This window comes from Hibiscus syriacus, unplaced genomic scaffold (genome assembly GCF_006381635.1).
Source record: "Hibiscus syriacus cultivar Baekdansim isolate YM2019G1 unplaced genomic scaffold, ASM638163v2 tig00000738_pilon, whole genome shotgun sequence".
NCBI classification, from domain to species: Eukaryota; Viridiplantae; Streptophyta; class Magnoliopsida; order Malvales; family Malvaceae; genus Hibiscus; species Hibiscus syriacus.
The window spans coordinates 1485475-1499457 of NW_024061816.1; the positions used below are offsets into that span (position 1 = coordinate 1485475).

Here is a 13983-nt window from a genome sequence, read left to right on the forward strand (position 1 = left end):
CTGATTTGTTTAAGAAAATGTCATGTAAGCAGTTTTGTTAACTTTTAACGATGGATGCGTAAAGGGATTGGTAGTTGGGTTTTACGGACTTTATAGATCACGTGATTTTTAGCTTTTATCGGGACCAAGAAATTGATCTTTTACACAAAAGTTAATTAAAATAGTCACTCCGAAACAGTAGGGCACCAATTTACACCACAAAATAAAATAAGCAAACATAACATAAGCATAGGATTGTCAAGATCTCAAGCTCAATTATTAACCAAACATGCATTGTTCCTTTCAATCCTTACCTTACTAGGTGACTTGCTACAATTGATTTAGCATACATCTTTTAATGTCTCACTTAGAAAATGCATTCATCAAACCAATAACAACTATCATGCTTATTACTATACTAATAGTTTATATTCACTCATTTGATCATACATTAATTCAAGCACACCTAGGCATAACCTTAAGCTTTGACAAAACCAAGTAATTAGAAAGACATACAAACATAATCTAAACTTAAACAATCATAATTCGATTATAAAAGACACCAAATGCATGCCACATTTTGTAACATCCTAAAATTCGAGTTAGTAGAATCGGATAAAGAATCGAGTAGTTGATTTAGTTTTTCCTTGGTTTTTCGAAAATTGGTTTTGAGTCCAAATGATTTTTCGAAAAGTAAGATTAATTTTACTTAAAGTAAGATTAACTAAATATAGATAAATAAAAGGAGTTGTAAAATTAAATATTCCATAATATATTCAATTAAAGAATTAAATGGTAGTAAAAGATTAAGGACTAATTTATAGGGGATTAAGAACTCTAAGTAAAGGTATTTATACATTAGAATTTAATTTTTTTTGACATATTCTGAATCTAATCTTAATCCTACCCAGAGGGAGAGTCCAGGGAAAGGAATAAGAATGCTCTTAGTAGTGGTCTAGAACTCATAACCTTAGGGAATATCAATACGAGAGAACAAATATATTAATGACATTATTAAATTGAATAAAAATTTGAATAATTTTTAAATAATATGTTGCTTTTAAAACTTTAATGATGTGTGCTTGTGAAAAACCCAACGTGGGATTGATCTTCAAGATATTCGTTTATAGATGATGAAAATTACGCGAACTTGTCATTGGAAGTATTAAAGCGACTATTATTTCACATGAAAAATATGTCATAAGTGAGTGTATCTTTGATACAATTTCTAAGTTCCCAACAAGTGTTGAGGAGCATTGTTAATAATTCTAAAGGTTCATTGACCTTAATTGGACTATACCTAAATTGAATCAGGGACTCAACAGCAAGTGATTCTAAAGGTCCAAGAAAACTTAAGTGACTAAAATGGAACAATTTTAAATTCGGTGATCAAAATAAGACAACAACAAAATAGAAGTGACTTTCGTATTAGTTTACCCAATAAAAATTGGGAAATGAAAAAATTATTGAAAGATGGATTTTAGGCTAACCATTTAAGAAGGATGTTTAACTGTACTATTAAGGAAAAGCTTGTTTACCCTTCTAGTAAAATGACCATCCAGCTCAGTTGGTAGAGCACAAGGTTCTTAACTTTGAGGTCGTGTGATCGAGTCACATGGAGGGCATTTCATAATTCGGAGGTCTCCCAATTACATATGAGAACAAGGGACAACCATTATATTGTTTACCCTTCTAGTAACATTTTACCAAGCTATTCAAAACGTTGAATCAAACTGCCGACACGAATGGACCTACAATTATAAGACCATTTCTATAAAAAGGGGCCTTCTTGATAGTTTCCCCAACTCACAACTCCTCGCTTTTGATTTCTTTTACTCTTCCTTTCTTTCATACAAGTCCCCCAAGCTTACTCCAATGGAGGGTACTCAACCAAACTTGATGGAAAATGGGTCGGTAAAACCTTTATCCAAACACGATTTGATTCGTTTCATTCGATCGGTGGTCATTTCGAACCAAAAACAACACGAAACGAACCCATTTTACGTGCTGGATTTGGGTGCCATAAGGTCCTTGGTCCACACATGGTTCCATAATCTTCCCCTTGTTCAACCTTTCTACGCTGTTAAATGCAACCCTAACCCTGTTTTCCTCGAGGAAATGGCCGCTCTCGGCACCGGTTTCGACTGCGCCAGCCGTGCCGAGATCGAAACCGTTTTATCTCTCGGGGTTTCGCCTGATCGGATCGTGTTTGCCAACACATGTAAACCGGTGCCTCACATCAAGTACGCGGCTGAAGTTGGTGTTAACTTGACTACTTTCGACTCGAACTGCGAGCTAGAAAAGATTAGAAAATGGCACCCCAAGTGTGCGCTGTTGATCCGAGTCAAAGTTCCGGAAACCAGCGGCGCGACGTTCAAGTTCGGTTCCAAATTCGGTGCACTCCCCGGTGAAATCATCCCGCTTCTAAGAGCATCACAAGAAGCGAAGCTTAAAGTTATTGGTGTCTCGTTTCATATAGGTACGAGTAATGCAAAAATATCTTTTTTATATGCATATATGGTTAATATATTTTTTTTAAAAAACATTTAAGGGTAAAGTAGACAAATGATCTCTTGACTATAGGATACTCCTATGTTTAGTTCACTTACTATTAAAAATTACAAAATGATCACTCGACTATTTATGTGTTCTAAACTCGTTTTTTTGTTAAAAAAATTTATTGTAGTCTTAGCTTGACATTAACCATTTGACTATAATATGGTAAAATATGATATCAAAATCTCAAATGACTATTATATCCCAATCAACAAGTTAATGTTCAACTCAAACTGTCTTAGATTTTTTTAACAAAAAAAATGAGTTTGGAACATATTAATAGTCGAATGATTATTTTGTAACTTTTAATAGTCGAAGGACTCAATAAAACAACTCCCTATAATTGAAGGACCATTTTATAACTTTTAATGATTGGGATTCAAAAGTAGCACTTTATTATTAGGGGCCATTGATGTAATTTACCTTTTTTTTTTAAATATATTTAAATTTTAAACGTGTGATTGTGATGAAATCTAAAAAGATTTAGTTGGAATTTATTATCCCTCTTGAATATGTTTTTATCTCTGCCTCATGAGGTTGTTTATTCATTTCTACTCATCCAACATTTTTCTATTCACCTCTTCTTTTCTCATTGTTTTTCCTCATAGGGAGCAGAGCGATTAACTTCAACGCCTTCGAAGACGCCATTGAAGTCGCTAAAACAACGTTCGACGCAGCAGCCAAACTCGGGTTGCCTAAGCTGCGTATCCTAAACATCGGCGGTGGCTTCACATCGGGTCCGAAATTTACCGAAGCAGCCTCCGCCGTGAAACTCGCTTTACAAAAACATTTTCCCGACGAACCAGGCTTAAAACTCATGGCGGAACCCGGTCGGTTCTTCGCTAATTCATCGTTCACATTGGCGACGAGCGTAATAGGGAAAAGGGTTAGGGATGAGGTCAAGGAGTATTGGATCGACGACGGCGTTTCGGGGTCTATGAACTTTTTGAAGTACGATCATGATGAAGTGATCTGCACTCCTCTGATCGCCGGCAAGAACGGCAGAACGAAAGAGATGAAAACGTGGAATTCTACTGTTTTTGGACCGACATGCGATTCGGCTGATATAGTTTTGAAGGGTTTCGAATTGCCGGAGCTGGAGGTTGACGATAAGCTGGTGTTTCATAACATGGGAGCTTATACTTCATCTCGTGGCAACGATTTCAATGGCTTTAAAACCTCAGCCATACCGACTTATATCGTCAATAAAAATTAATAGGTAAACCACAAGAATATTGTTAGAGTATAAGATATTGTTTTGTTGAGTACTTCAACGGACAATTCATATGTTTCAAATTCGTTCTTTTTCAATAGAAAATTGACAACAATTTAAATTGGACGTTAAACTGCTGACTAGAATATGATAAAATATATAATCTCAAACGATTATCATATCTCAGTCAGCTTGTTGACATCCAACTCAAAGAACCGTCAATTTTTTAAACGAAAAAAAATGAGTTTAAAACATATGAATAGTCATATGATTATTTTATAACTTTTATTAGTCGAGTTACTCAACAAACTAATATCATATAATAAAAGGACTATCTTATAATTTTTAATAATTGAGGGATTCAATAAAATAATAATCTAGTTTTACCCAAATTAATAACAGTCGAGAGAATTTTGTACTTTCTTGAAATAAGTTTATGAAGTGAAGTGTCAGACAGTTATTCGGTATTAATTCTGTACTAAAATTGAATAAAATATCAATGACGTTATTAAATTGTGTGTTCTACATGTAACAATTTAAAGTAATGTTCAAACATTATCTTCTTTAATATTTGTTTATAATTTATGATTAAGTTTTATAATGTTATTTTCAAATAATATTTTTAAATACTTTAGGAGTAAATATAAGTAATATATATTCAGAATCTTTTTTAAGTCATTGATAATACACAAATATCATGTAGATATAACTGGTTAAATTTGAATCATCTAAGGAAAACAACACTCTTTTTTACTATTGAGGTCGAGCAACATAAACTCCCGCTCAAGCCCTACTTTTCATCTTCATAAAAAAATGAATTAGTGTCTGATAATATTGTAAGTAAGTGATTATCCTTTATTATTTTAATTATATTTAAGATATTTTATAATAAAATAATAAAAATAATGTGTTTATTTAAATGATTTATTAATAAAATATTAAATTAATTGTTTAAAATAATAGAATGTTATTTTGAAGAGCTAAATAATAGCATATTCTATAGGGATTTCTTTCTAATTCTTGTTCAGAATTCCAATTTGTTTGGAGAAAATTTTACGAAATCGCTTGATGAATTATTTTAACAATAGTTTTTAAATTATAAATATGATTTACTGACGAGTAACGAGACTTAACAAACTATAAACTCTTTACTTAGTCATTGACAATGTAATATCTATTTAGAATACATACACATTACAGACGTAATTATTCGAATTTGAAACTTTTAGCACGAACAATAATTTTTTCCACTAATTTATCTTTTAACACTCCCTACATTAAATTGATTACCCTATGTTTGAAATCTAAGAAATAATTTATACAAAAAATGCATATATATTTCTTTTGTATCATCAAAATTGTTTGTTATTGAGTTTTTTGGCAGTCTTCACGCGACATAATCAACTGTAAATCCTTGCGCTCTTAACCAACGCGTCAATTATTCTATTAGCTTCCCCAATGAGTATGCTGAATGACAATGGTTCTGTTATAATAACGAAAATCATCCAAATATCATTTAAGAAAATGAATCCCACTGAATTCGTCCTTCAATCCGAACTATCTGAATAACATTCTCCAAGTCCAATTATCCACTTGTAATATAAATTCATCACTAAAATGACATAATTCAAAATCAATGCTCATTTTTCATTTCTAACAAGGTATTCTTGTATGCCAACAAATATAACACAAATAAATCTGTATTATCCTCTCAAAAGAATGAATCCCTATCCCTGTTTTTAAGTACAAAATGTTCATCAATGCTAATATCTACAATCAACATATCAACGAACTCCACTGAAACCTCTTCTTATCCCACCAATACAATCAAAGAATATATATACATATATATACTGTCAACCTCAAAACATATTCTACATATTGTCAAATCCAACTCCTACCGTGTTACATCAGATACGTGTGTGAAAATCAACAAGCAGCAGCTTTGAGACAGTACCTCTTGTGACCTCTCATCAAATTCTGATATCTGCACGGGTTTTGATCGGTTTAAGCTTGATCCCTAGACCCTCTGGGGAGAGAAGTTCGGGAGCTATGCACGATTGACTTGATGGACTGGAAGGGTACGAACCGTTGCTTGATGAGGAAGCAAAATGTGGTTGTCTTTGGAAACCAAATCCCAGTAGAAAGAATTCTATTGGGACAAGCATGGCCAATGGGTGTTCTTCTGTTACCAATGAGCCACATGCTTTAACCTGATCAAAGAACAGAAACCCACAAAAAAATAAATTTATGCAGTGTAGATCAATCGCGCAGAGAAAAGAAAACAAAAGAAATGGGAAAGAATCAACTCTGCCAATTGAAATCTACCTCGACAAGGGTGCAATTCTTTCTTCCGATTTTGGTACTCATATGCACAGATTCTGCATGGAATGGACTGCATTCACCCACAAAAATAAGAGTCTTACACTGCAATTTCTTCAAGTCATCTGTAAGGTCATGTCTCCTGCATATGTATACTTCACTCAGTTCTATGGAAACGCAGTTAAATACACAAAAGAACGATGAGAGGCATATATGGGTACACACATATCCAGGCCTTCATTTCTCATGAAAGATTAGGTCCGCAAAAGACTAAAAACAGCACCAAGACAAGGAAGCTTGAGAAAGAGAAATAAATGACATGAACTTACCTATTAATTGCTTGAAGAAAGCGCATAACATTCGGACTTTGCCTTTCATCCAATAACTGAGATCACATTACCAAAAGGATCACCATTAAACTTCAGATCATATCGTTAAAACTAAAAATATGGATGAGCATTAGATGTGGCTTCTTGTTTTGTTATATAAATTGGCATCCACTACCCGGGAGCCTATTCAAAGTGCTGGTGTTTGCAGAATGACTTCTAATCATATCCTAAAGAGAAAACAGAATGACTAAGTTCATTTCTTATCAGTTTCCTTACTTTGAGGCAAGCTTGGACAATCTTAGACTCTGCACCATGCATACCATATCTGAGTTCCTACAAGAAGAATCCCACAATTACAACACTAACAAATATCACAACATTAAAATTAAAACAATGACGTTGATTACCTTACTGAAATACCGCTGAAGAAGGCATTCTTTTAATACTCCACACATGCCGTAGAAGTATAACAAGTTCATCAACACCTGAAAAGAGATATTTTAGTGCAATGCAGGTTCAGTATAACTGTTAAAGATATGACCAAAAGTGATATTTTATAAGTTTGAGCAAATTAGAACCTTGTTGTAGATCCATTCAGCCCATGTAGGAGCTTTGCAAACAGGAGATACGAGAATTAATCCAAGCACCCGTTCGTTATATTTCATCTGGCACAAGGGATAAAAATATCATCACCTTCAGTATCAGAATATCGGCACAAAAAATATTTATTGACTTTTGTATCTTATGACAACTTACTGCAAATTGCGTAAGGATGTAAGCCCCAGCTGTTACACCCAAGCATAGAACTCTCTTCAGCCTGATATTTAAAGCTCAAATTAGATATAACAGTGAAAAAATGCAAGAAAAAAGAAGGAAAATATATCTCCCTCCAACAACCTATATAAAAATGATTCCCGGAATCTTTTGCATATCAAATATAATCGGGTCCATATGCTTTACTGATTTAATTTCATGGAGAAAAAAATACATTTGAATTAATATAAAATTGAGACTTTGGTGCACTATGATACCAATTAAAATTAACAATGGATAGAACACAAACATATCATGAGAACAATGGTTCCTGTGAAATTTTATCAAGTATATATATTGGACATCTAACAGAGCACATGTATAAAATGAGGGACAAGTTAAGAATATAAAATGTACATTTTCTACACCTAAATTACTCAGGCTCAGGGACAAGAATCAGTATCCCAAATCATTTTTGGAAAAGGAAATTTACATTGAACTACATTAAAAGATAAAAAGGGCAGAAATTAGCTTAATCATTTCACCTTAGTCATTGTACTCACGCGTAGAAAAGCTACAATTTAACAACCATTTACATACCCAAAGAATTCAAGAACTTCAGCAACCTGATCTGCTAAGTCATCCACACTAAGCAATGGAACATCTGAAGATATCACATTGGCTCCCAACTGCAAAAACTCTTAAGCAAACGGCATACAGGTTCTATTAGTATCACCTAATAAGGAAAGAGCCAGCTGATAAGCTACAATTTAACAATTTGAATATTGAACCAAAACCCATCATTCAAACAAACACATCTCTAAAACTGAGTCACTGACCTCGTGCCCTGGGGCATCAATGTGGTAAATGCAAAAGTTTTGAAGCAACAAAGAATCGGCATCCGGGCAAACGAATAAGCCTTGGAAACAAGACATGTCTGTAAACAATTCAACAAGAATAAAAACTAACACATATCAAAAGACAATCAAAATTCAACATTTTTTAACCAAAATCCGTAATCCATCAAAACCCAAAAAGCAAAAAGAGTTCAAGAACTAGCACAAGAATCCACTGAAATCCAAAAACCAAAATAACCCACTTAAAGAACTTATGAAATGAAGAAATCAGTAGCGATTAATCAAATAATAGAAAATTGCACAAGCAACATATCTCGATTCAATTTCAACATATATGAAGAAAAAGCAGCAAATCCATTAAATAAAAAAATAGAAATCAAGAAATCCCCAATATTTCCAATTAAAAAGAAACGAGGAATGAACACATACAGTTGAGAGCTACATCCGGGTAAGTTATCAAAGCGGGTTTTTCTAGATCACCGCAAACAAAAACAGATAAAGAACCTCTGCTTGTTTTCACCAAAAACTCCTGCAAAAAATTATTTATATATTTATAACAGAATTTGAAAAAATAAATAAAAAGGATGGTTCGAAAAGGGGGAAGAAAAAGGATTGAAGCTTTGTTCTAAGCAGTTTCGTTAGTTAGTTTAGTTACTTTACCTTCCCTCCAAAAGGAACCATATCAATCGCAATAGACACTGAGTCACTTGAATCGTCCATGACTCGTTTTGTTTCATTCACTCGGTTTCGAGAAACACAATGAAACTCACTGATTAACATGGATTAGCCCAAAAAAATATGAAACTCGTTGAGATGGAAGTCTCAAGCTTTCTTCAAATGTAAACTCTAGCGTTAAAAAAAATCGTTTTCGACATAATGACGAAATGTCGTAAAAGCCCTCAAATTGGTGCCGTAATTACACGATAAACGTTGTCCTGAAGGGGAGTGAATGACTGTTTTGCCATTGATCAACCTTTGTCGTTTTCCTCTGTTTTTATTTATATGGGGGAAAGTGACCGTTAAGGGCGCACTGCAACGGTCAGCTGACGGGTGGCTTTGGGTGTTTGCCTGTTTGGGGGGGCGGGGGAGGAAAGAGATGGTAAGTGGGAAAGGCGCCGCTTGAAGGGCTTTAGAGTAATTTCGTATTTGGTATCATACAGCTGGATGCCACCTGGAAGCAGCTAAAAGGAGAACTCCAAATGAAAGCTATCAATTATGCGCCAGCTCATCATTGGATATGTTTATTTTAATCAATTCTTTTTGTGTTTAATTAACATTCTCACAATATTTAAAATTTGGGAAATTTAGTTTTTAACGAATTAAAATTTAGTATTACAACGCGAAATAACTTATTTTAGTAATTAAATAAATCGTTGTTATTTTTAGAGGTTACGGATTTGAGTATCAACATCTGTAGTAAGATGATTGAGCGTTTATTATCAAATAATTAAAGATATTTAAAACATATTACTTTATAATCAACTCAACTTAATAAAAAATTAAAATTTAGTATTACAAAATCATTATAACACATATTTCTTAGCTTTTATTTTTTAAAAATAAAAAAGGATTTTCTTCTTTAATTGAAAATTTATATTTTTTGTGTGAAATTTAAACTCAAAATTTTTAATTAAATAAAATCATTTTTTACCATTTGATTTAATTAACATTAAGAAAACAAAAATGATTTCCCTCAAACAAGTCATGTAATTTTATATTATTAATAATTTTTTATCGCAATGGGAATTACTAAATAGAAGGTGATTAGGTAAAAAAATAAAGTAAGAGTAAATTAGGGAGATGATTTTGATTGGGGTATTTATGTTCCTTTGAATCTAAAACGCGTTTTGAAACGCTAATCACGGACGCATCTCTCATAAATTAAAAAGGGGAAACAATCCATCGTGATCCATCATGTAATTAAATTGTATTCAATACTTCGGATAGGGATTAAAGAAAACAGGGAAAAAGATATCATATATTCGTGTATTTTTGAAAAGAAAATATTAATGTGATATTCATATTTTTTCCTTAACGTGTTTTTCTAACTCATAAAATAAATCTAATATGATCTTTTGACTAATATTTTTTGTCGTTGATCATTACAGTGTTGGCGTGTCAGTTCACAATTCTGATACGACGATCTACGGTGTTGACGTGATAGTCCATCTATCATGTTTAAGTTACCAATTTACTTAATTTGTCATGTCATTTATCGCTTAATCTACCACTATAGACTGTCATATTAATATTGTGGACTGTCATGTCAGTACCGTGACAATCAACGACAAAAAAATATTAGTCAAGGGCCACATTGATAGAAAAATAATACGAGTGTCACATTAATTTTTTTCCTTAAAGAGTACAAGGATATGTGATGTCTTTTTGCCAATAAAATATTATTCTCTAAAAATTTTAGATTCAAATAGGTATATTCGATCGTGTGCATATTATTAATAAAATAAATAAATAATAAACATATATTACTTTATAATCACCATAGCCTATATAAAAAGGTAATTTGAATAACTCATCATGTGATCTTATTGATAAAAAAAATGTTGTTCTCTCTAAAGATTTTAAGTTCGAACAATTGTATCTGTAGGATGTATATACATTATCAATAATTTAAGAAAATTTTGAACATATAATGTCTTGTAATCACTCTATAAAATAAAATAAAAATATTATGGATGATCGTATCATATCATATATATATTAACAATGTACTCATAAATAATAATTTAGTTTTATCAAATGTAAATTTTCAAATGTTTTTTTGGTATCATATGGTATTTTTAAAAAGAAAGAATTGTGTGTATACTGCCAGATGTTACCTCTGCAAAGATTCTTTTTCTGAAAAATTGAATTAAAATTAGAAACATGATGGGCCAAAATTTTATTTAAAAACAGGGCCGAAACAATTAAAGAAGAAGAATCCGGACAGAAATTTTGAATTAAAATGATTTGTCGGAGACGTAAAGGACGAAATTGCAAACTGGGAAAACGCCAAGGGCAGAGAGGGAATTATGCACATCTTTTCTTCTGTCTACTCATTCTTCCAAGCATACAAAGTTAATGAAAAGCGCAGCTTCTCTTCCGTCTTGAACAAAAAAACAGCATTTCCACCTAACGATGTTCCAAAGAGCCAATCATGAACGTCCCAAAACACTTCTACGGCCATCCCATCCACCGATATGGTATGGTTCCCTCTGAACTTCCATCGCAGCCGCTCTACTCGCATCAAAGCCTTTCTATCGACACGAATTATAAGGCACGGATCTGTCACGCCGAGCGTTCCGCATTCGATCATCAGATCATGGGCTCGACCATTGTCGCAAAACCGCGCCTTGGTTGCAAACACACTCTTGCCGAAAACATGCTCCTTCTTGGCCACCAAAATGGCACTTTTAGGAACATGGTTTGCACCGGTTTTATTACAAGCTTCTTTCCTCATGTCCCCAAGAAGCAAAACCGGTTTCTTGTCGGCAACGACGACGACGTAAAACCCTTCAACCGGTTTGGGGCCGGATCCGAATCGAGCCGACGAAAGGTCCCAATGTACATCGATTTTACAAGAAAATGGTTCTAAACTCTTGGACCCTTTTCTCTTGGACAACAACCAAGGCTTTACATCAACCTTACAGACACATTGATTTGCAGAATCATCAATACCTATACTCAACCTTTGCCCCATCAAGCTCTTGGTCCAAGTAACAGATATTAAACAAGTCCGACCCCGAATTCGACATTGATGAACACAAGCAACCAAATTCTGTGCAGTTTTACTACTACTTGATGAAAAATCAGCCACCTGAACTCCATTTTCAGCGAAACAAGATGGAAAATCTCTCATTTTTCAGTTCTTTTTCTCTTTAGTTCTCTACACAAACTGTTTACTCACCTATTGTAACCTAAAAGTGCACAATTAAGACTTTGAAAGTTAAAAAAAAAAAGTAAAATAAACAAATAGTAAAGAAGGGATCCCTTACCATAAACTGAACAGTTAATAAAACTGTCTCAGAAAAAACATCTCAAAAAGCGGTTGTGTAGGCTTGATTTGATCTGAGATGGAACATTTTTCTTTCTTTTCTGCAAAAAACTGAAAACACCCATCAAAGAAAATTTCATAAAGTTTCAAAATTTAAAGACAAATTAAGAGAATGTGGGGGAACATGTTTACCTTCAACAAAGAGAGAAGTAGACAAAAAAAGCAGAGTTCTTTCACCGTAAATTCTCAGTTATCATTATCAATGATAGGAACAAAAATTACAAATTTTTTAAGGAAATAAATTTACCTCCCGATAATGACGGCCTTGAAGAAGAAGGGATTTTTTTGGTGAAAGGAAAATATGAAAGATTTTAGCAACTGAGCATGGCTGGAAAGGCTGGCTTTTGAAGATTACTCGTCACTGAGAAAATAAATTAAAGCCAAAAATAAAAATAAAAACTTGAGAAAAAATATTGAAGGGAGCCTTTCCTTTTTCCTTTTTTTTCAAGTTTCATTGGCCTGTGGAGAATATGTAATAGGTACAAATAAATTGAGCTCTACGACAGGGAAAAGGGAAAGGGTGCTTCATCTGGCGGACGCAAGAAAAACATGAAAACTGCAATTTGCTTGCACGATTTATGTATACAAATTAATTAATTAATTAAATCTAATATTGATACTTTAACACGAAGACATGCTTTTATATATATAACAAAACATGAAGGCATGGTTAGCAAGTTAATGGTGGTATAATTCCATGATTGATGATTACTATGTTTATGTTTTTAGAATTATATTTTTTAATAGAAGATATAATAATATAAAATAATAATAACATGTTTTACAATATAATGAAACCGAAAATCTCTCAACAAAATGAATAAGAGAATTGATTATGGATCAAACATATATCCCAAAAATCTCCCCAATCAAATTCGAAACAAAACCCCTAAATTTTGTCTAAACCACATTGTTTTGAAAACTGGACCGGACCGGCCGGTTCAACTGTAAACCGTTGTCTAGTCCGGTTTAAACTAAACCGATTGAACCGTTATTAGTGAACCGTCCGGAATCGTTGAACCGTTCGAACCGGACCGCCTGAAAAAACCGGGAAAAACTGAAGAAAAAAAAACCGCTAATTTTGTTTTTTTTTTAAAATTAAACCAAACGACGTCGTTTGTTAAACGAGCCAAGTCGAACTCGAGTATTGCTGAGCTCGACTCAAACTTTAAAAGTAAGCTCAACTGGACTCAAACTCACGAACTAAAAATTATCAAGTTCAACTCGAACTCGAAATATAATATTGAAACTTGAACTCGAAAAGGCTTGAACTCAAAAGAAAATTAGAAGCTCGATTGAAGCCTAAAATTCGAGCTTGATTGAAGTGAAAGAATAGTTCACTCTATGCTCACCAAAAGACTCCATGATTTTGAATGTCAAATTACCTCTATTATTTATAGAAGTTAGTTGGGATGTTTTTCTATGTTTCTTAGCCATGTAAATTGTTTTGTTCTCATATTTTTACTCTTTAGACTTTTGAGATGTTCTTCTATGTTTCTTAGTCATGTGAGATTTTAAAAAAAAAATTAAACCAAACAATATCATTTTGTTATGATTTTTTTAGCCCCAAATTTATTTTTTAATTATAGTTATATAATTATATTTATTATTTAATATGTTTTATCTTAAATATTATGTTGTAGTTAATTTGAATCATTTTTTTTCACTTGATTTTATGGTTTTTAACTCATATATGTTATGATTTGCTTTGAATATGACTTATGATATACAAAATTATTTTTTATTAAATATTATTGGTATTTTTATTTAATTTTTTAAATAATTATGACGTCGTCCGGTTCTTCCGACCGGTCAGACCGATTCGACCAGTTGAACCAGTGAACCGATAGCATGACTGGTTCACTAACCGGACCGGTTCTGAAAACCATGCTAAACCATCGTCATTCGGCTCCACGGGTGCCA

The 13983-nt window shown here is 33.0% G+C and overlaps 3 protein-coding genes across 5 annotated transcripts; 1 reads left to right on the plus strand and 2 right to left on the minus strand.

The window, feature by feature from the left end:
* The first annotated feature begins 1817 nt into the window (after positions 1 to 1817).
* Positions 1818 to 3770, plus strand: LOC120213305 (ornithine decarboxylase-like). Its single transcript, XM_039211479.1, has 2 exons — positions 1818 to 2458; positions 3144 to 3770. Exons 1-2 carry the CDS (start codon positions 1855 to 1857, stop codon positions 3749 to 3751), a joined length of 1212 nt encoding a protein of 403 aa, XP_039067410.1. The 5' UTR covers positions 1818 to 1854; the 3' UTR covers positions 3752 to 3770.
* Positions 3771 to 5432: 1662 nt separating this feature from the next.
* On the minus strand, positions 5433 to 8838 carry LOC120213319 (protein NDL2-like). The gene is made up of 12 exons (XM_039211503.1): positions 8670 to 8838; positions 8439 to 8538; positions 7992 to 8089; positions 7753 to 7841; positions 7156 to 7216; positions 6978 to 7064; positions 6807 to 6884; positions 6676 to 6732; positions 6400 to 6455; positions 6077 to 6212; positions 5715 to 5961; positions 5433 to 5663 (listed from the first exon to the last, which is right to left on the minus strand). Exons 1-11 carry the CDS (start codon positions 8787 to 8789, stop codon positions 5722 to 5724), a joined length of 1122 nt encoding a protein of 373 aa, XP_039067434.1. The 5' UTR covers positions 8790 to 8838; the 3' UTR covers positions 5433 to 5663; positions 5715 to 5721.
* Positions 8839 to 11015: 2177 nt separating this feature from the next.
* On the minus strand, positions 11016 to 12580 carry LOC120212615. 3 transcript variants are annotated; one of them, XM_039210865.1, is made up of 2 exons: positions 12308 to 12580; positions 11016 to 12101 (listed from the first exon to the last, which is right to left on the minus strand). In XM_039210865.1, the coding sequence occupies exon 2, from the start codon at positions 11863 to 11865 to the stop codon at positions 11059 to 11061; it is 807 nt and encodes a 268-aa protein (XP_039066796.1). In that variant the 5' UTR covers positions 11866 to 12101; positions 12308 to 12580; the 3' UTR covers positions 11016 to 11058. The 3 variants fall into 3 exon arrangements, with proteins under 3 accessions (XP_039066796.1, XP_039066798.1, XP_039066795.1); XM_039210867.1 differs by having other exon boundaries at positions 11016 to 12111; XM_039210864.1 differs by having other exon boundaries at positions 11016 to 12111; positions 12193 to 12580.
* Between the last annotated feature and the right edge of the window lie 1403 nt (positions 12581 to 13983).